This window comes from Leptidea sinapis, chromosome 12 (genome assembly GCF_905404315.1).
Source record: "Leptidea sinapis chromosome 12, ilLepSina1.1, whole genome shotgun sequence".
NCBI classification, from domain to species: Eukaryota; Metazoa; Arthropoda; class Insecta; order Lepidoptera; family Pieridae; genus Leptidea; species Leptidea sinapis.
In genome coordinates this window covers 1398812-1421124 of record NC_066276.1, presented here as the reverse complement: position 1 = coordinate 1421124, position 22313 = coordinate 1398812, and the positions used below count along the sequence as shown (strand labels likewise).

Genomic DNA, 22313 nt, shown 5'->3' with positions numbered 1-22313 from the left:
TTTTTCAAATTATCATCCATAAATACGTAAGAGCTGAGTTATATAATTTAATTTTTGTTTAAAATTTAGCGTAACCTATTTAATATAAAGCTTTCATAGACCACAAAAACATTTCAATTAATTCATTCAATGGAAAGCAAATACCGGTAAGTAATACCACTATCCTTTATTTCCAGTTACTATAAAAAAAGTAACTTAATAACAAATAAACAAGTCTGCAACAAAGAGATAACAGCGTGGGCCTTTGCACAGGTTAAATAAATAAGCCTTATCAGAACTCGTTAAAACTCAGATAACCCAATTAAATTCCAAGAAAATGTAATAAAAACTAAGCGAACTTTTGTTTGCTGTAATATTAGTAAATTCAAACTAGGGGATAAGGTAACAAAAGGTCTATTTTACGAGGCTTTTATGCCGATTGTAGTCTTTGAGGCTACATCAATTATAAACCTTTTTATTCCTTTTAGAAATATAAGAATCGTTTAATCTAATTTTCATTATTAGTAAATTGATTTTCGACTTCGAATATAAATTTGAATATTCTTTTATTATATTAAACATCAGATACTTACACCTTACAAACGACTAAAATAATTAGTGAAAGTTTCCAAAGTGAATCTATTTAAATGTCATAAGCCTTAGCCAATTAATTTTTAGAGCCTTCTTGTCAAAGTAACTATGACCTTCTCGAAAAGTATCGTATTTACGTGACAAATTCAATCTATTCTGAATGTATGACCACAACTGTTCAAACACAACTGTTGGTAAAATACTTGTAAGCTATTAATATACTTTTTTAAACCCTCCAATGTGCAAGCATATACATACTATAATTTTAAAAAATAAACTGTCATTTAAAATCTATATATTTAAAACAATTATCTTTCTCTTAAAACGTGAACAATAAGCCTGATAAAATATTTAAATTCGATAAAAGTATTCCACTGTTATGCCTCCGTTAAAAGCCCACCTGCTCCCTTGAGCCTCAAATTCGACGCTCGCCTCTTTTTGCTTTAAAATAAACATTTTCGTTCACACAAACATCAGAATGATAATATTTAGATTTATTCGTATTTTCATTAAAATTTATTCCATCTTTTGAACTAAATCGGCATAAAGCAGCTTGCGATTCATTTCGTTTTGATGCAAACCAGATTGATTGAACGAAGGCAAAATTATTCAAGTTTTACTCGGCGTATTTTCGTTGAAAGAAAATATTTTCATACATAGCTTATATAATTATTTTGAAACTGTAGTAAATTTTCACCAGTGGGAGGCTCTTTCGCACAGCATACCGGCTAGATGGATGCCACAATGGCGCCTATTTCTGCCGTGACAATAATGTATAAACATTAATGTGTTTCGGTATGAAGGGCGCCGTAGCTAGTGAAATTACTGGGCAAATGAGACATGTCAACTTCTTCTTTAACAAATTCTTTACTTATAACCCTACATAGTCTCTACGTTTAAGATTTTACGTTAACTTTAACTTTACTGATGATGTAAATTGTAATTTTCGAATTGTATATGCTTATGTTGTCGGTTCTATTTTTCTACTCTAGCACTAATTGACGAAACCTATAATTAGCTCTCTGTTATCATCTTAAGTATCATTTAAGTTTTGAAAGCTGTTGGTTTTCCTAATAAATAAAATAAAATAAAAATCTTATGTCTCAAGGTGACGAGCGCAATTATAGTGCCGCTCAGAATTTTTCGGTATTTCAGGAATCCTTTGGGACACTGCATTGTAATGGGCGGAGCGTATCAATTACCATTAGCTGAACGTCCTGCTCGTCCCTTATTTTCATTAAAAAATATTAGGTGAAAAAAAGATGGAAATCAAAGACATAATAAAGTAATCAAACTGTTAGTTGTTAGTTAGTAAGTCGTCGTAGTGCTCTTAGATATCATTATTTCGAAATGACGTCATACACACAAAGCCACCCTAAGTGAAAGTGCTTTGAATTGTTCGCTCCATCAACGGACCCAAGGCTAAATAACTCAGTCATTTAAGATCGTATCGAATAAATTGGACAGTCATTATCAATAGAAGTACTTTTAGAAATGTACACTTAAAAGGGCCTTTTTGATTTTCTATCAACGTTCATGGGAACTTGAACGCGGAAAAAGAAACATTATTATCAGTGAAATAATACGAATAAAATTTTTATTTTCATTACGCAAAACAGAAAATAGGTTATTGATTTATAAAAACGGGTCACTTGAGTTAAGCCACACAACACTTTGTGGTCATAATTATAATAAATTCGTCTTCGTATTGTGACTTCGTGTACATTATATTGAAAAACTTGTATTTATTTTCTGTTATCTTTCTGCAGACTTTTTTTTGAAGAACTTTTTGCAAGTTTACCTGTAGGAGGCTCATTTCCACAGGATTTGGGCTAGGTGAGAAACGCAGTGGCTTTTGGAGTAATGTTCAAGCATTAATTGTTATTATTATGTTTTGGTTTGAAGTGCGCTGTGGCCAGTGAAATTAGTCGGCATGTGAGACTTACTAAACATCTTTTGTCTTAAAGTATGAATGTAATTGTAATGCCGCACATACTTTTGGGTTCAAGCATGAGTCCTGAACGAGCATTGTTGTTAGCAGGGCATATAAGACTACACATCAGGTGACAGTCTTGCTTATCCGGTGAAAATCTGAAACTGAAAATTAAAGACCAAAGCGATTTGTTGCGAGTTCACTAAATGTTGCCTTTTCACGCCTTTTACTGCAATAATAACCTTGTTAGTTAGGGTCATATAGCAAAGCCAAAAGGTCATAATAAGGTCAGAAAATAATTACAGGTCGTATATGAGTCATAATTTGAATGAAAGTAAATTTAATTAAAATATGCGCTTGATTTTTATGATCTGTAGAAAATTTAAAATGAAATATGTTGTTAATATGACTCATAAAAATACCTAACATAAATAAGTAAGCTTGAGGGTTAAAATCGGTTTAACAAAAACGCTATCGATGGAGATTATGCCCTTTCATACGTCACGGTCCCTGGTACACCGTGGCTCCCATCCAGTACATTCTGCTTTCACAGAAGCAGAATAAGCCAGTCCTTATCAAAAAACTAACAGGCAGGTATATACTCTACGCAGTTTACCAGGCACTAACTGGTTACCACGATGTATGAATGGACACTAATGTGTGTAGGTAGATATTGATATTATAAAAAGTTATAAAATTATCATGCGTCTGTCCATATCACACTAATGATATATTATGGCTATACAACTTATCAATACTTTCCCAGTGGGAGGCTCCTTTATACAGGATGCCGGCTAGATTATGGGTACCACAATGGCCCATATTTCTACCGTGAAGCAGTAATGTGTTTCAGTCTGAAGGGAACCGTAGCTAGTGAAATTACTGGGCAAACGAGATTTAACAAATAATTATAACTCAAGGAGACGAGCGCAATTATTGTAGTACCGATAAAAATTCTTGGGATTTTCAAGAATCCTCAGCGGCAATACGTTTTTTTTTTTCAATAGGCAATAGTTTATAGTTCTGTTAAATTATTATATTATTATTTATTAAATTATCAATGCTGGCTATACGAAATTGATGAACATATCCTAAATTAATCCCTAGAGTTGGGAGAATGGCTCGATTCAAAACGAAATTCTCACAGTACCGCTATGCAGCTGAAAAGTACAGAAATAGCCTTTTTACCGACGTAAAAAGTTTCAAAGCAAAAGCATCCGGAACCGGTGAGCATGTATGAAAAGAGTAATGAATGTATAGGAAGGGCGTGAGGTTTATAAGGATAGAAGCAAGTGGCATTTTGTTGTCTCTGACTACCCCAACGGGAAAAAGGCGTGAGAGTGTGTGTTTGCATAGTTTCCCTATTATTAAACCAAAATTAGTCAGCAATTAGGAATAAAATTCTTTTTGATATATTGCTGAGACTTCAATAAATACATATTGTATTACGTCATGAGAAATGCATTCTTTATTCAAAATAGAACTTATGGCAACACATATATATGTATATATCTATGTGTCTAGTCTGTCTATGTATGTACATACTAATAAAATAAAAGTAAAAGTTACAATGTCTATATTATTTTACTATTTGAAGGTAAACCTGTCAAATAGTCTGAGGGGGATCAACATAGATATACACTGTATCAAGAAATTTTGAAGCCTCTTAGATATAATCTGAGGACGTAGTATAATCTTAGTCCACCACGGATAGAATTCTCATGTTATACTTAATACTGACATGTCCTAATATCATATTCTACTAGATATCTTGAAGTTGTACAGAGAGATTAGTTCAACGCCTATTAAAATATGTTGTGCCTAAGATCTGCATTATTTTTAACTTCTTACAGATATGCAACCTTAAACCTATGTACAATACCTACTATCTTATGTTTCACATCTCATATATTTAATAATCCTTAAAAAAGTACAGTATTTGAGATTCTTTTTCGAGAATTTGCAATTTTTATGATAAAAACTGAATAATATTAAAACTAAAAAGTAAAAAAAAAAAAAACTTTTAAAAAAACCGACTTCAAAAACTGAAAAGTATCAAATTACTAAAAGTTTAATTAAATACACCTTTCTTTACCTTTAATATAATTAAAATGCTGTTATTTATATGTGCTTTTGATAGGTTTTAAGTCGAATTAAATTTTTAGTTATTTGATACTTTCCAGTTTTTGGAGTCGATTTTTTAAACGTAGTTTTTTTTTTACTTTTTAGTGTTAGTTAATAATTATAATACATAATCAACCTGAATGAAAACTTCTAAAAAAGCCGCAAACAAAAGCAATTATATCATTGAGGTAAACAAACATTTTCATAAAAAATGTTCATAAAATGAACTACTGGGCCAAACTATGTCAAATTTTTATGGTACCAAATGGCATCTATTCTGCATTGAACTAAAGAAAAATTTAAAAAATTTAAAAATCGGATCATAAATCTAATCAGTGTACATACATAAAAAAATATCGATCGAATGGATAAACTCCTTTTTGATGTCGGTTAAAAATGGAAAAGCGCTCATTATAATAGATCAAATGGCAACAATTAGGGTTAATAGTGTAGAAGGGGTTGGTTACTTAAACGCATATAATGAGACTGTTATATCTGTATTTTTAATTTTTCACTTATAATTATAATAATCACTGATAATTTTTATAGTGACGGGCATAGTGTCTCCTTACAATTCACAATAAGTAATGCCACCTCGAAAAAAAAAATCAAATTCAAAATTTCTATATTTGGTATTAAAATATATATACAAAATTACTTAAATCTACTTATTAAAGCAATTTACAATTAAGCCTTATATATGTAGGTATCAGAAAACTTATTTCTACAACCCTATCTACGTATTAAGGGATAAAACTTTATTATGCTTAAAAACTAATACATGAGGTTTGTGGGGGAAATCCAGGAAACTGGGAAAACCTGGCTATTTGCTATTGATATAACGTAATGTTAAAGTGAAAATGATTTAGTGTTAAAACATTCAAGTGGTACTTCATATATCAATTTTCAACTGTGACAAGTGACGGTGCAATGCGAAAAACAAACTGCCATGAACACTAAAGTATGCCGAGCTCAAGTGGTTGTTGGTAAACGCTTTTAATATAGTATTTTATTGGACCATAATGTGAGTGAGGACGTGATGTGGGCGGCAAAAATCAGCTGTATCTTCATACTGTTCGGTGAGTCTTATTTTGTTATCATCCATCGAAATAAATTGCACTATTCGACATATAAAGAATATGTAGTTAGAGTAAAATTTGTAACCAAAATTTATGAACGATGCGGGACTTGAACCGGTGTCCTCGGGTTACGAACGAGCGCTCTTCCAACTGAGCCAACCATTGGGGTGACTATGGTTCTGAAATATAGGTATGTCTTGTTCAACTCTTAGATTGTGGAACCAGCTATGATCAAAGAGGTCACGTTCGAGTCCCACATCGTTCATAAATTAACGTTAACAATTGAATTTTATGAATCAGAGAAGTGTGGAATATCGCTTTAAAATTAACAAATTCTTTATGTACTTCAGTGTTAACATTTTATATAATTAAATCATATTATCTACTATTAACAATTATCCAATGTTTACTACACTTTGTAATAAAACAGCATTTATTTTCTCAAAATTGGTTCCTCAAAATATTACCAGAGGGAGGCTCCTTTGCACAGAATGCAGGCTTGATTATGGGTACCACACTGGCGCCTATTTCTGCCGTGAAGAGGTATGTGTATGTATTATTGTGTTTCGGTCTTAAAGGCGCCGTAGCTAGTGAAATTACTGAGGAAATGCGACTAAACATCGTATGTCTCCAGATGACGAACACAGTTTAGTACCGCACAGAATTTTTGGGTTTCTCAAGAATCCCGAGCAGCACTGCATTGTAATGGGCAAGGCGTATTAATTACCATCAGCTGAACGTCCTGCTCATCTAGTCTTTTACTGTCATAAAAAAAAGAATATGTTTTGTAAATTGAAAATACTATTACCCCCTAGAAAACAAATGGCGCGTTACGAGGGAATAAATTAGAAACATTCCAAGTATTCTTTTTTGCTCGTTCTTTGTTTAGTAAGTGTGTGAGTGTATAGCAGGTCCATTTTAGCACTACCACCAATGTGTAAAGCTGCTGTTTATATAATATGAATAAGTAAGAGATCAAAGAACTGCTTTATAAAATCATATAAATATAATTCACATCTTTAGGTATAGATATGCTTTATAATGTGACGACGAAACTTTTTTTAAAATTTACTCCCATATAAATTTACCTGCTCTATTAATCTAATGTAAAGGGTTACTTATATCAGATAGTAAAACGTTTCTTAGATACAAAATATGTTCAAACCTATTTATTGCCTTTTTTACTTATTAGAATAACAGATCAATAGGGCCATGGCCTACAGAATATTTTAATATAAATTGTAATCAATCGTCTATATATGTAATACCAATTACTAATTGAAAATACTTGAGCTATTATCAAACATGTCTTCTAAACGATATTCGAAAACGCTAAATATTTAATATGAATTTTTACGAATGAAACCTACAAACGGTTTACGAACAATTGAGGCCACGCGGTCTGTTTCCCACGCCAGCTTTGCGAAAAGGGTAACAATAGTGTTGTTCTTATATAAAATAAAATTTATCTACATTTGTGAGTGTACAGACAAATGATACCGTATTATATTTTAGTATCACGGGATGAAGGGAAAAGGGATAATAACAAAGATTCCCTGAAAGGCTTACCTTTTGTGAAATGCAATAGTAATTTGGTTTCCGTAACAATTCACTTTGCTATCATTTTACACAAGTGGAACATTTGATGTTTATTTCGCTTTTGGCAACCCCCAATTGAATTGATTAGAAACCTTAAAATTAATTTAATTTGCTTAATTTTTGATAAATATAATATGTTGATAATATTTAGTCTCATTATAAAAGATTAATTTTGATATTTATATGGTCACTTAGACCATGGATAGTTTTTGTTGAAAATATGATTTTATAGCAGCAAAAATAGAGAGATTCCTTGGAAATTATTTTTGTGAAAATCTGTGTCTACATAATAAATTTTTCTTTGGAAAAGAAAAACAAAAGTAACTTAAACACTTTAGTTTCCATGTTACAGACATGTCCTTACGATACAAAACATCGCCTTATTTCTACAATATGGCAACATAAAAGTTTAAACTATTTTGAATACAAAACCCTATATTACTTTTGTTATCATAGTTACTCTTGTCATGGATTGACAGTGTAACTTGCTAAATACATATGTTAAACATAGACAAAACAACCCACTAAACTAATATTAAATATTTTTCAACCAATTGTGTTACAGCGTTTAGTGTTAGCAAGCATTATTGCGTTGCGATGTGGTGTTCTATAGACAAAACTTGTGGTCTGATTTTCTTGATTGTCAGGATAATCTCATAGGCTTAGTAGTTAAACCTAACTGTTATACTCTATATTTGGAATTCTCTACATTTATACAGTACTAGCTGATACCCCGCGACGTCGTTCGCGTATGTATTTTTACCCAAGGTGGGTTACATTACTGGACTTTTAGTAGGAATCCCTAATATTTTGAAAATGTAATATAGCTACAACACACGGGGATAACGTAGCTTCCCAACAGTGAAATAATTATTCAAATCGGTTCAGTAGTTGCGGAGCCTATTCAATCCAAACAAACAAAAAGCAATCAAATCTTTACTCTTTATAATATTAGTATAGATTATTTTTCGTCATATTCAACTCAACGGAAAAAAATTGCAAATCCATATTTTATAGTCAATCTATCACTATGGAAATGCCAAAGTGTGTTTAGAAATGATCAAAAACGTATTATAAACGTAACTAACAAAAAAAATAAAGAAGATTATATAATATATAAAGATCTCTGTTTTCTTTCCGCTTTTTGGTATGAAAATGTAATGCAAAATCAACAAATAGTATAAATTTATAGAACTAAGTTGTATAAAGAAGAAATCAAAAAACACAACATATTATTCTGTCCTATCACCGTAAACAATCTAATCAAACAAAATATTGTGTTGGTAATCCAACTATCCCACTAGTCAAGTTATGATTGGTCAGTCTTAAATTAGAACAGTTCATGTATTAATCAGATTCCAAATGGATGTTTCTTTCTACAGCCATTTTGTGGGATCAGTTGCTGTTTTAATGAAGACTACATGTCGGAACAATTTGTTTTTTTTTATGTGATAATCCTCACTTTTGCGACTATTTATATAAAATTTGAAAACGGAAAACGATATAGTCGGAGTTGTAGTGGAAGATTGTTACTAGGTACTAGCACAGAGTAGGGATGGATAATTATGTATTAAGTAGTAGTTAGGTTTGGCTGTGTACTTTTATTTGTGTTTTACGGAGGGTGGTATTTTAATAGGTGGTTTTCGTTCGCAGTTGTTTATTATAATACTAGCTGACCCAGCAAATGTTGTATTGCCATATAAAGTAATAAAAAAATTTTTGGGCTTTAAAAAGTAGATGCAACCGATTCTCAGACCTACCAAATGTATCGTACTACAATTATTGTAAGTATTGATCCATTGCCATCTTGCAACCCTATAGCGGATTTGTGGATGGAACAGAATAATAATATAAAAATCGCGATACAATAATAGGGTTTGATCGTAGAGGGTTGAAAATTTAAGGTTGTATGTATTTTTGAATTTTGTATCATAAAAACAATAAAAAATTGCGGTGGACCACCCTTAACATTTAGGGGGATGAAAAATAGATAGTAGCGGATTCTCAGACCTACTGAATATGCATATAAAATTTGGTAAAAATCATTAAAGCCGTTCGGAGGCGTAAGGTAACTTACTATATAAGATTACGTCATAATTCTTAATTCTTCAAATCGATGATTTTGTTTTCTTGGATTTCTATGCTTCTAATGGTGCTCTTTTATTGGTTATGTAAAAATACATTGCTCTATTCAACTATTCTATGTTTTTATTATTTTTATTTTTATACTCATTTTCATTCAGACGATCGGCAAGATCTTCGCTTGATTTCAGTCTGATATTGTACAAAATATCAATTAAATTAGCTTTTTATTGACAAATACTCTGTTACGTTCTTTATTAGAGATTTATATTAGATCGTTGTCTAACTCTTGTTGCCCAAACTATTTGATACTATTTACTCATTGCGCTAGTCTGGATTTTTCTCATTTTTTTGATTCTTCTCTTCTAAGTAACAATTTTTCTTATAGTATGATAAGAAATCGCGATTTATTCCAAGATAGTTGTTGCCTTACAAATATCTACCAATAATGCTCGAGAATATTCACAAAAATTCCGATACATTCTGAAATGTCGTGGAATGCGCTCGAATATGTTCAAATAACTGCACTATTCTAGAAATATATAAATAGAAAAGGCACGCTCTTTCTATAAAAAGAAGAACCTTCTTATGGAATGGTAACAAGGCTACAATAAATTGGGTTAACCTTTAAATATGATATCAACAATTCAATCAGTTGATCTATTGTCACCGCTAATGTAATGGTTTTTTAAGTGATGTAAAAATATTTCGCGCAACGGTAATATTGACGGGAGCACTACATGGCGTGAGCACAAACATAATGACTTGTACAATCATGAATTTTTTCCGATAAAGGTCTACTTTAGCCGAATTTGTCCGAAAGCCTCCATTTCAGCGATCCCTTGTGACGATAAAAACTCACTTTGTTTCCCGTCACGTCCCATTATTTTTTATTTTCTATTCTGCTAAAATGTTAACTAGGGTATTGTGTAAATGTTCTAGCAGCACTATAATAGTTTTTTAGTATTTCCTATTTTGATCTAAATTTCATTAGAGGCTGATTGTTATTCCATTATTTCGTTCAATTATTTAATAAACGTTGCAAGCATTATACTCGTAATTATATATTTTAAACTCTTCTTGCGTTCTTTCAATTAAGTACTTTTTAGTACTTTTATAGCACATTGTCACCGAATCATTTCAAAATTATTGATTTCCATTTAAACATCCTCATCTAATGTGAAATAAAAAAAGGTCGACCATTTTTCCTGTCAGTTTATTTTTAGAATTTTTTTTGAGATTGGATAACCTATTACGGAAGCTGAAAATTGTATAATTACAACACGGTATATTATATTACGACTAGAGATATATTTTGTAATCATAGTGCGTCTTATCGATACATACTTAATCGATACATTGGGACACATTTCCAATTTCAACTTTATCACCAAGTCACATTTTCACTCAGTCCAATTATAGAAATTTTGTTTGTTAAGCCCTATTCATTATCTTAATACTGATAACATTGTAAATTGTAGAATAGTTTCATAGGGATGTTTTCTGAAATTGTTATACAATATGCAATCTGTAAGTATTTTTGAAGAGCTATCTCTTTATCTCATCTTTATATCTAGATACTTTGCCTTTGAAAAGCTTTGTGTACTCAGTAGACGAGAGTAATTCACTTCAAGCCACTACTTGCACAACTATAAGGCCTAAATTCTGCTTCATTTGGAGTATTCTCCTCAAGTCTGCACGGGCGCTCTCCAGTACTAGTGACCAGACACAAGGTAGAGCGGATTGATTCATGGATTATCAAGTCATCTCCAATCATCCTTGATTCTTTGGCGTTACATTGAATTGGGGTTTCTCTGGATTTCCATAGGCTGGCAGCATCCTAGCAGATGTCATGTTCTCTGATATTGTTACTATCTATCGATCTCGACACGTGAGCCTGTTTCACTTTCACCCCCTCTTATATAACTTAAAAAAAGGTTTCCTCTATTATTCATTGTATCATCATATCTGGATGTTATAAGAATGAGATTCTTTGTATTTCGTGTAGTTCTTTTCGTTAACTTTCATTCTACTTAATGTATTTAATTTAAACAAAAGCAGCTTTACGAATTGGTCGATAGAGATAAATTAAAACAAGTTATTTACAATTTAATTGTTTGTTATAAAATTAAAATTATAAACAATAATATTTGTCTGTGATTTTGACTATTTGATGCCGCTTTAAAAGACATATTAATGACATTCACGTGCAATAATCGTATCAAAATGATTTATGAGGAAATTAGAAAAAACTTATTGCTATTTTGGGCAGATGGTGCCACTCAACAACGAGTGAGCTATTTGATCGTTAGGTGAAATATTTACTAAAAAAATTGATATAAAAATATATTTGACAGACGTGACTGTCGCCGGTGGCGGTTGGGAACCTTTGGGACAACCTTACTTCGACAACAGCACGAGGCGAGAAGCGACAGCAGCCGTAGGACAACCAGCATACCTGCACTGTAGGGTTCGCAATCTGGCCGATAGAGCGGTAAGATATTATAAGTTCAATCTTAGCAGACTCTAATTCGCAATATGTAATATTTCTTCGTCTTCATGTTTTATCTATAGTTTTGGTAAAACATCTAAATATAATTCCTATATCGCGCACAAAGCGATATGATTTTCCAAAACCAAAAGTGTGAAGTGATGATACCTATATTCTTAGTATTCAAGATATTATTAATTTAACAAGTGACACCGTCAATTCTTAAAATGGTAGCCTAGACGTTAGAGTATTACAGAGTTCTGTATTATAGTTTTAACTTCATCTCCTTCTGTGATCTGCAAGTGTCCCCTCAGTATGTCATAGATCGGCGTGATATTGGCGCGCTCGCAGCGACCTGTCAATGCGTATTATTTTACGTGTATTAATAGATTACTTGTAATTATAATTATACGAGAGAATGTATAAAAAAGCTATTGAAACAAGTTACAAGACCATGCTAAATAAACTATCTTATAAACAAAATGAGAGTCAGAACTTTGTCAGGGCGTAGTGTACCGTACGGCACTTTCGATTTTGGAAGGATATGCTGCGGCAATATTGCAGCGATTAGCCTACGATTTGCATTGTCATGATACATCTAGACAAGCAATCGATAATGTCATTTGTAAATAAAAGTTTTTTTGTTTTGCTATGCCAACAAACATTTTTGTTTCAATAGCTGAACGATCAGTTTCAACTCAGGCCAGTTGAATATTTGCTTTTATTCAAAAATGAGATTTGTCGAACATAGCGCCTGTTTGCCATTTTCCTAATGGATACAGCTGGCAGCTGGAACACGCTCCCCGAAATTGAAAATACTAACAGACAATAAATGAAGCAAATTTCAAGAGAACCAATTAAAAGTTAAATGAATTCGAATTTTGTTGTTTTCAAACAAGTTATCGACTTAGTTTTAAATTTGTATTGTAAATGACCAGAAATTAATGACGTGATCGTTTTGCTTATACTTATTTTAAATTAACCTGTATTATCCTACAATGAAGTATCTAATTGTAAATTTTATTTATTCTGTTACAGCTATCCATATTAGTTTATCGTTTTATTATGGTTTTGTACTTTTGGCAATTGTTACAACATCCGTATGAAGTTTAAAGTTGTATGAATATCATTTTCAAATGCTTCTTCTTAAAAAAAAATATTGCGTTATTTAATATTTCATTATTTTTATTAATATTTGCAATCAAATTCATAAAATGATATCAATTTAACATTATAAAAGGCTTGGGCTTTTCCTTGTTTCTACAAACTATTCCACCGTAGTAATCGGTAGCATTCTGTCACCGGCAATATTATGTATTATGTCACATTTTTGATACCTTTTCTGACTCTGTCCCTCGCCTGTCTTCTCCAACCTGTTCCAGCCGTGTCTCAAATTTTATCCTCCCAACTGCTTCTTTACTTTCCTCTTCACCTTTTCCGTTGCAGTATTATCAACCACATCTGGCTTTCATACTCTAAACCGGTTCCATTTCTTTACATTATGTGATATCAGCAACGCCTGTTATTTCGCAATGTGATAATTTTTTTTTTTTCAATTTTAAAAAGTTTAAATTATCACATTGAGTACCAATGTACTCAAACAAACAAGATGAACATACTAATTTTCTGCGACCTATTTTGCCAATAAGTGGGTACCTAACTTAAAAACATATTCAGTGGTGTTGAAACATAGATTAGAAATACCTAAAAGTACTAGAAAAATTCAGAATTAAAGTAAAAATATCAAAATCACTTGCGAAAATGTGATGTTCTTGAAAAATAATACTCACTATAAGTTAAAACGGGTAACAAAACAAATTGTTCCTAATAATATAATATCCATACAAATTGCCAGTAAATATATGACGTGTCAGTGATAAATGGGCACATTACTAACAGAAATTCAATCAATCACAACCAACTACCGTGGCAGATAATGGTAGCCATTTGACAAACATTGTCAGGTGTAGCGTTATAGATGGTGTGAGATTACGATATTAAAGGTCCTAGGATATACCTCGTGTATCGCTGGATGTATTTATTTTAATTGAATTGACTATAATTTTAATTTTGCTTTATTTAGAGATGAGTGGAGTGATTTGTTCTGTATTTGAATTCCTGTATAAAGAATGTGTGTTAGATAAATTTATTTAGTTAGTGTAATCGGTCTGCGACGTTACTTTAAGAAAAATAATGAAAATATAATTGATATTAATAGTTTAAATATGGAAGATATTCAATTAGTTTACATACATGCTGCTATATTTTATAAGGCTTTATTCGTGCATATAAGAATGTATAACATTTAAATCGGATCATCTAATTACTCTTATTGTTTGAGCTAAAAGTCCAAATATAATTTTATATAATTCTAGCCGATATCCCGCGACTTCTTTCACGTGCACACTGGGCTAAGCACGTAGTAGGGACATTTCAATTATTTTTAAAAAACAGAAGTTCACTTATTACATCTGCTGACGCAACACTTTTTGTAAGTAATTATGTTTTTATGCAAAATCGTAGTACATTATTTTATTCTATCATCAATACTTTTTGCGCACAGGTCAACAATGACGGCAGTTGTGTGCCGGAGATAGAAAAACGTATTGGTATGACCAAGGATGGTATGACCCGCTTGAATAAAATATGGAAAAAGAGTCACAAAATCACTATAAACACCAAGATCCGGTTATTACGTGCCTTGGTATTCCCCATTTTTCTGTATGGCGTGGAGTCGTGGACTTTACGGGCTCGAGAGAGGCAGAGAATTGACGCCTCGGAGCTGTGGTGCTGGAGGCGTATGTCGAATGTGTCGATCCTCTCACAGCTCAAGATAAAAACCCGTCTGTCCACGATATGCCACCAACGAATTCTTTCATATTTTGGCCACTTACTTCGAAAGGGTAATGAAAGCCTGGAGAAGTTGATCGTAGTTGGGAACACAAATGGTAAGCGAGCCCGAGCCCGATCTCCTACCAGATGGACCAACTAAATAAAAGACACCACGTCCCCAAGGGTTAGCTCCGTCGTCAGGGCCGGGATGGACAGATGCCGATGGAAACAAATAGCTCACTCCAAGTGTGGACCACTTGTTGATGACTACGATCCTCAGTCATGAAGGCACGACTGGAGAGAGAGACTTTTTGCAGCACACGCGATATAAAGAATATTCTAGATAATTTTTTTAGAGCTTGGGTTACATTATTGAAGTTTTAGTAAGGATCCTTGTATGCGCGCATGCGTGGTGAAGATATGAATATTATAGCGAAATCAGTTATGGCTAAAATAATATGCCGACGTACCTGGTATTCCTGGACGCGATGTTCTACAACTGGGGGACCCCGCTAGTCCTTTAGGAACTCCTGGTGGTAAGGTGCGTGCTACTTCCTTCGAGGTGCGTAGAAAAAAGGGCGTTACATCGATAACTTCTTGATTAGCTTGCCAGTGCTATATATTGCTCAGTTTTTGGTTATATTATTAGGCGGCGAAATAGACAACTATCATTATGTTAACGTCACAGATCACATGCGTCTGTTGTCTATGGTATTTCTTTGTCTACAGGAAACGTCGGCCATAAATTAACCACAACCAAATAACATTAAAAATAATAAGCGCATCCAATCCTTACTTTTTCTGAAAATATTATAAATATAGCTTATGTCACTCGACGTTAGTGTAGCTTCTCAACAGTGTAAGAATTTTTCAATAAGCTCAGTTGTTTTGGAGCCTATTAATTGCAAACAAACAAACAATAAAATTTTTCAAAACAAACAAATAGTAAATACTACAATTTTTTACTTATTACTTAGCTGTATCTTGTAATATTCACCTTCACTATTAATAAATGTTAAATATTTTTCACTTTTCTCTTAAAGAAAATATTTACGAAGCCCATTAATCCAGACTATAATATAACCCTTGACCCAAAAACGTTGCTAATTAAAGCTTTTGTAAATAAAGTAGGAACTCAAGATTTTAATATTAGTTGCTTTGTGAAGGAAAATTTATAAAATGGCAATGAAAGTATTATTTTCTTTCGGAATTTATTCACAAATGAAAGTTATCTTAAGTAAGCATTATCTAGACATAAAAGTATTCTATATTCAGTGAAGAAGAGTTGGCAAAAAAGGTCAAAACAAAAAGTGCCACATAACATTGTTTAAACAGATTTAATTTTTTTCTCAAGGTATAACCACAATTATTTTATACAAATAAAATTTATGAACGATACGGGACTCGAACCGCCTTCCGTGCTCTTCCACTGAGATGTGTTATGTAATATTATTTGTGTAATTAAGTCCAGAAGTGAGGGTTATTACCTTAAAAAGTAACAAAAAGTTCATTATAATTTTACGAAAGTTCTAAAAACGACTTTCTAGAATCAGCAAACATGATTTCCGTTATAGCCTGCGTTGCTTTGAAGCTAAATTGCTATAAAAGCAGTCATTCCGACCGCAGATTGCATCCAATCTATGGCCGCTATAATTTTGCTGGAATATCGAAAATCGACTACTTAAACCTAGAACGAGCTCTACCAAAACGAAACGATTTATACTTTGTAAGGTTCCATAAGTGGGCTTGCCAAGATTGCGTCTTTTTAAACTTTAGAAATAGTGAATTCTTAACGGGTCGCTCAAATGATTTCCGTTTTATGCTTTCTGAATAAGATTTAATCTTGCATGCCTTACGAAATATATTTCATTATTTGCTGCTGAAAATTATGAATATTCACTTTTTTAATTGAGTAGGTATCGGAGATAGTAATATATTAATATCGAAAAACAAAAAGATCTGCTGGATATATCTTACGGATAGCTGCTGGCCACAATACAGTAGTAAGAACCGCTATCAAATCGGTAGAAAAATCAACAAACAGACAAAAATACAACATAAAACTGCAAAACGAAAAATTAAAACATTCTAGTTCAACCCAAAAATTATGAGCGGCACTACAAATGCACTCGTCACGTCAAGACCACCGACGACTAAAAAAAGAAGGACTCCGTGTCACCTTACATAGCAGTGAGGCACCAAAACAAGCTGGTAAACGTGTAAATACATAGCCCCACGCATACACTTACACTAATAAAAGCCGATTTGCCATAGTCTGTGACAGATCAGTTTGCGTCGCAATAAAATATTTTTAAAATGCCGTCGCGCGTTTTGAAAAAGTGTAAAAACAATACTATAAAAGTAGTTGTGGATGTATGATTATTTAAGGGAGAAAAAATTGTGTAACTGGTATACCCCTTAACCGCACACACACTAGCATAAAGTGCTTCACTTGCTAATATCATAGCGCGGAGTCCTTCTTTTTTTATTACCATTACCTAAACATATACGGAATACCGAGCTTGAGACATAAGATGTTACGTCTCATTTGCCCAGTAATTTCACTAGCTACGTCGCCGTTCAGACCGAAACACAGTAATGCTTACACTAAGTACTGCTTCACGGAAGAGGTGTCTAAAAATAATAGAAATTAATAAAAATAATATAATATAAATTTAATAATAATAATAAAATAGTACGAAATAGTCTCTCCTCTTGTTTTGTCTATGATTTTTACATTATTTATGACTATTATAGAAAATATTTTTAATTAATATTTAAACAAAATTAAACTAAGATTGAAATATGAATTTATAATGTGTCTTTTGTTTGCAGAAGAAAGCTTCGTAAAAAAATTACAAAACATTAACAACCATCGTAATTAAATGTCAAGATGGGCAGAAATAATAAAAATGCATCGCCGGCGAAGTCCCTCACTTTACTACAATGAATTTAATCTGGACTGATCTAGGCTTGACCTAAAAAACTTAGTGTGGAGCGAAAGAACAGTTTAGGATACCGTGCTGTATCCAGTTAGTTCTGCCAACGAGCTTTTAAACGCGCGAAGAAACTTTTAAAGCCTCGCAGCAAAATGCAGTAAATATAAATCGAACAGAGCTCTCGATACTTTTGTATAAATTGAAGAATTGGAAAATAGGTCGGGGATCGCTGTGCTTTGTGCAACTGGGAGCCACTTTTACTTTGTATGCAAAATCAACGTCAATCATGCTTAGTTATAAGCGTTTTTCTCCGATGCTTGACGAAAAATCATGAAAAGATGCCACAATGTCATGAAATAAAGATTCTCTATTCGTCGGTCTCGTTGTATCGATTTTGTAATATTTGCGTTATTAAGTTCGCCATGCTAATGCCATTTGATATATCACTTCACCATATATGAGAGAGGTCCGATAGTTCAATTATAGTACTGCCAGCAACATTTGCCAAAATATTCTTTGAATCTATTCAATTTATGGGCACCTAGCTATTAATCAATCTTAAATATTTTCCACTATTATCTAAAAGAAATGACGAATTTCTTTATTATGTTTTACTAATGACGATGATGTGTTTTAGGGACTTCGTTCACTGATAGTTCAATTATAGTACTACTGGCAACATTTGCCAAATTATTCTATGAATGTATTCATCCTTTGCGCACCTGATCGAAAAATTGTTTCACATAGGTAAGATATAAAACTAATTAAGATAAAAACCTTCTCGTCATGTGAAAGAACTCGCTGCTCCATCTCCATTGTATATGCCTATATCAATCTTTCTGCAATATATAGCAATCAAGTATGGACCCTATGCGAGTTATGTCACTGCCTGTCTGACAACTGGTCAATCATTAACAACAGTAACTTCATCAATATGAATTTGTTACTTTTATTTGAGAATGATACAGTCTTAAGGAAACATTATACAAAAAAAAATAGTTTACATAATTTGCCGATAAAATCGATTAACTTGTGAAAGGTTCCACATATTATTAAATCATATAATACAAAATACAATACAAGAAACAAAAATAAAGTGTTATAAATGTCTAAAGCACGCCGAAAGAAACAGTTTTTTTGTATATATAATCTGTTAATGACAAATAAGAGGTAAGACTACGTTGAGATCGAAGATCATTACTTGCAACATTCAATCTGTAACATTTAGATTTTTTTACGTATTGAAGAAGAAGAAAAATACATTTACGTATTGAAGACCCTGAAACGGGGCCCATATGTCGGACAGCTTACGCGGACACCCCCTACCGACTAAAAACCTCCTCTATGCTGTAAGCCCTGAAGGCTTTTACAGCGACAGTAGGCTGTGGGTTCCGCAAAGACTACGCAACAACCGTCGCGGGGCGTCTCCTAAGGAGACTCGAACCTCGGACCGGCTGTGTGCTTGTGGGAAGGAGAAAAGATGATGATGAAGATGAAAGATGAAAAAATGAGAAGAACACAATCGACCATGAGTGCGGTGATGTATTGTGTAATTTATGTAAGTGTGGATGTTTGTGTGCATGTATGTACGTTTTCGTGTTTGTATGTGGAGCGTGATTGTGGTTGTGTATGTGGTGTATGTCAGTCCGTCAGTCAGTCCGTGTGCGAGTGTGAGTAGAGTGAAATGATTACACATGTAGATTTATGGCAGCCTTATTGTTACATGCAGTTATAATGTGTTACAAGTGTAGGTAGGTAGAGTTTGTAGACAATAAACGCCTTACACATGACGGCTTTGATACTGCATAGCCAAAGAAATAGAAATATAAGTACAATGACATAGCTTACTTATAAATATTGACTTACAAGTGACTTGGAGACTACCACCGAGTAAGTAATACTTATTATTATTAATGGGTGAACGTAATATGGTATATTCAGTATATCAAGTAAATAACCATACGTGCTCTATGTAAGTGTGTCTATATCTCTATGTGAAAGCTCTTCCATTATCTGCAACTATACAAATCAAAATATTACATTTCATCGGTAAGTCTTTTGATATCTGAACTGCTATTTTTTAATAAAATAAATAACACTCATTTTCAAAATATGAGATTCGTATTTTTTTTAAATTTGTTATCATTTTGCATACCATTGTTACGCAAGTCCCACAAGGAATAAGCACTTGTATTATTTGTAGTACCGGCTTATTTAAATTTCTATCTGCGTGGCTATGTGATTTCATCGCTAAGTACTTAGTTTTATTTGTTTAAACACACATATGATATAATACACTCATTACATAAAGCTAAGTACAATCTTAAGCCTATTCGGGTTTTACCACGTTGTGCAATGGTCGAGCTTGATTAAAAAGTAAATTAAAAACACTACTACATAATATCAATACATAAATGTAATTATTACAATATAACTTACTTCAGTAATATTTTAATTACAATTTTACAAACATATTATAACAAACAATAACTACCTGGTTCTTATCGCATACACGTTTCACTCAAACAATTGTTCACGATAGCATAACGTTTTTTTTTACACAATTATTATAAAAATACATCCTAGATATATTATAACACTTCAACAATGTATAAGTACAACATACTTATTATATATGTGTAGTTGTACGTAATTTCATTTTACCAGTGGGAGTCTCCTTTAAACAGGAAGCCGGCTAGATTATGGGTACCACAACGGCGCCTATTTCTGCCGTGAAGCTAATGCTTCTTCACATAGTAATGTGTAAGCATTACAGTCTGGAGGGCGTCGTAGCTAGTGAAATTACTGGGCAAATGAGACTTAAAATCTTATGTCTCAAGGTAACGAGCGCAATTGTGGTGTTGCTCAGAATTCTTGGGTTTTTCAAGAATCCTGAGCGGCACTTCATTGTAATGGGTAGGGCGTATCAATTACCATCAGCTGAACATACTGCTCGTATCGTCCCTTATTTTCATAAAGAAAGAAAAATAATTCATTTTTTGTATTGGATACGGTTCCTATTATTATGGAGTAAGACTTAACAAGTTTATTTGTTTGTTAAATTATGTCTACGTTTTCAACTCAAATAATCCTATAAATGACTCAAGGTTGAGGAATCAAAAAGTTTTATACTTTATATATTTCTTAGGTAAAGTTGCTTTTAAAAGAACCCCAAAAAGTTCAGTTTAATTTGAAATTGTTATTGTTACATATATCATAAATAGATTAAATCTTAATTAATTAAATGCTATTTTGAAACCTGCGTGTTGGATAAGCATTACTTTTGAGCTTACGAGCCAGTACAGTAGTATTTGTCACAATTTGTCATCATTTACAAGATTAATTAAATAAAATACGTCGAATAGCTTTTATTTGTGATTCATTTTACATTTCGTGTGCATGTACTATTTGTAGTTTTTAATAACCACCATTACCTAAACATAAATTATTATACAATAATTAAATAAATAAATATAAAATAAAATAAAAATAACGGTTTTCAAGGAACTTTCTTCCACGTACTACAAAGCTTTCCAGTAACTTAGACCAACTGATAGTCATAGGTAAGGAGGGCAAAAGACCATGCGGACAATCACCTAGCCGATGCTCGTACCAGATCAAGACACTCGCTGGCCTACCTTACTACTTACGAGAGCAATAAGGATGGCCGAGGACCGAAAGGAGTGAAAGGCACCGACGTTACGAAAACCTTAAATCATGGACACATCCTTCAGAAATTAAAAATGCAACCAAGAAGAAGAACTACAAAGCTATGTAATGAGATTCCTTGTGCGGTGTTTCCATGACGATACATGAGTATCTTCAAAAAGGCCGGCAACGCTCCTGTCATTCTTCTGGTGAAGCAAGAGAATGAGGGCGGTGGTGATCACTCAACATCAGGTGACCCGTACTATAATAAAATATACTTACACAATATAATAAATATTACTCCTAAAAAATCAATGATTGTTTCGCTAGCCAACCCGCGAGGAATTATCTCGAAACCGTACTTCAGTACAATATAAAAGGCCGCACCCGTCGGTCTCATACAAAGGCAGTGCTTTCTATAAATTATTGGAAAAAAGTACTATTTTATATTTTTACCCAGAGACGCATACAGGCGTTGGTATGCAGCCGTATATAGGGCTGCTTCAATGAATGCTCAAAGCAATTAGTTCTCTTGTAAAGCATAATTTTCTAGAGCAATTTTATTCCTATCCACGACAAGCATGCGTTTTTAAATTTTGCATATTACAACCAAAAAGCCAATTTTTTAATGAGAAAAAGTGACGAGATGATCTAGACTTCATCTGATGGTAGTGTTACGCCCTGACCATTATATTGCAATGCCAATAAGGGCTCTTCAAAAAACCTAAATTCTAAGCCGCGTCGCATGTTATGTCTCGTTAGCCCAGTAATTCCACTATCGTTTTTAAAGCAAAAAATTCTGGCAGAAAAAATGCCGCTGCTGCCGGCATTCTGCAAGTCTAACAGAATAGCTTTTCTTTACAAACATGATCATTTGCATTTCAATTTTTATTTTTTGATTTTTTTGCCTTAGCCTGACGTCACATAGACACGGCGGCATGTCCCCTTTCTTATTTCAAGGGAAATATTTTTACATTTTTATTGTTTACTCCTGATGCTGTCGCATAAATTAAAGC

At 32.9% G+C, this 22313-nt stretch overlaps 1 protein-coding gene across 4 annotated transcripts in view; it reads left to right on the top strand.

Moving 5' to 3' along the window:
• Positions 1-22313, top strand: part of LOC126967022 (hemicentin-2-like) — a 59535-nt gene that overhangs the window by 8686 nt on the left and 28536 nt on the right. For 2 of the 4 annotated variants that reach the window (XM_050811332.1, XM_050811334.1), the window contains exons 2-3: positions 5433-5706; positions 11745-11881. In XM_050811332.1, the coding sequence (XP_050667289.1) occupies positions 5667-5706; positions 11745-11881 (177 nt within the window). In that variant the 5' untranslated portion in view covers positions 5433-5666. Of the gene's footprint in view, positions 1-5333; positions 5707-11744; positions 11882-22313 lie in introns of all 4 variants that reach the window. The other 2 variants (XM_050811333.1, XM_050811335.1) reach the window with 2 other exon arrangements.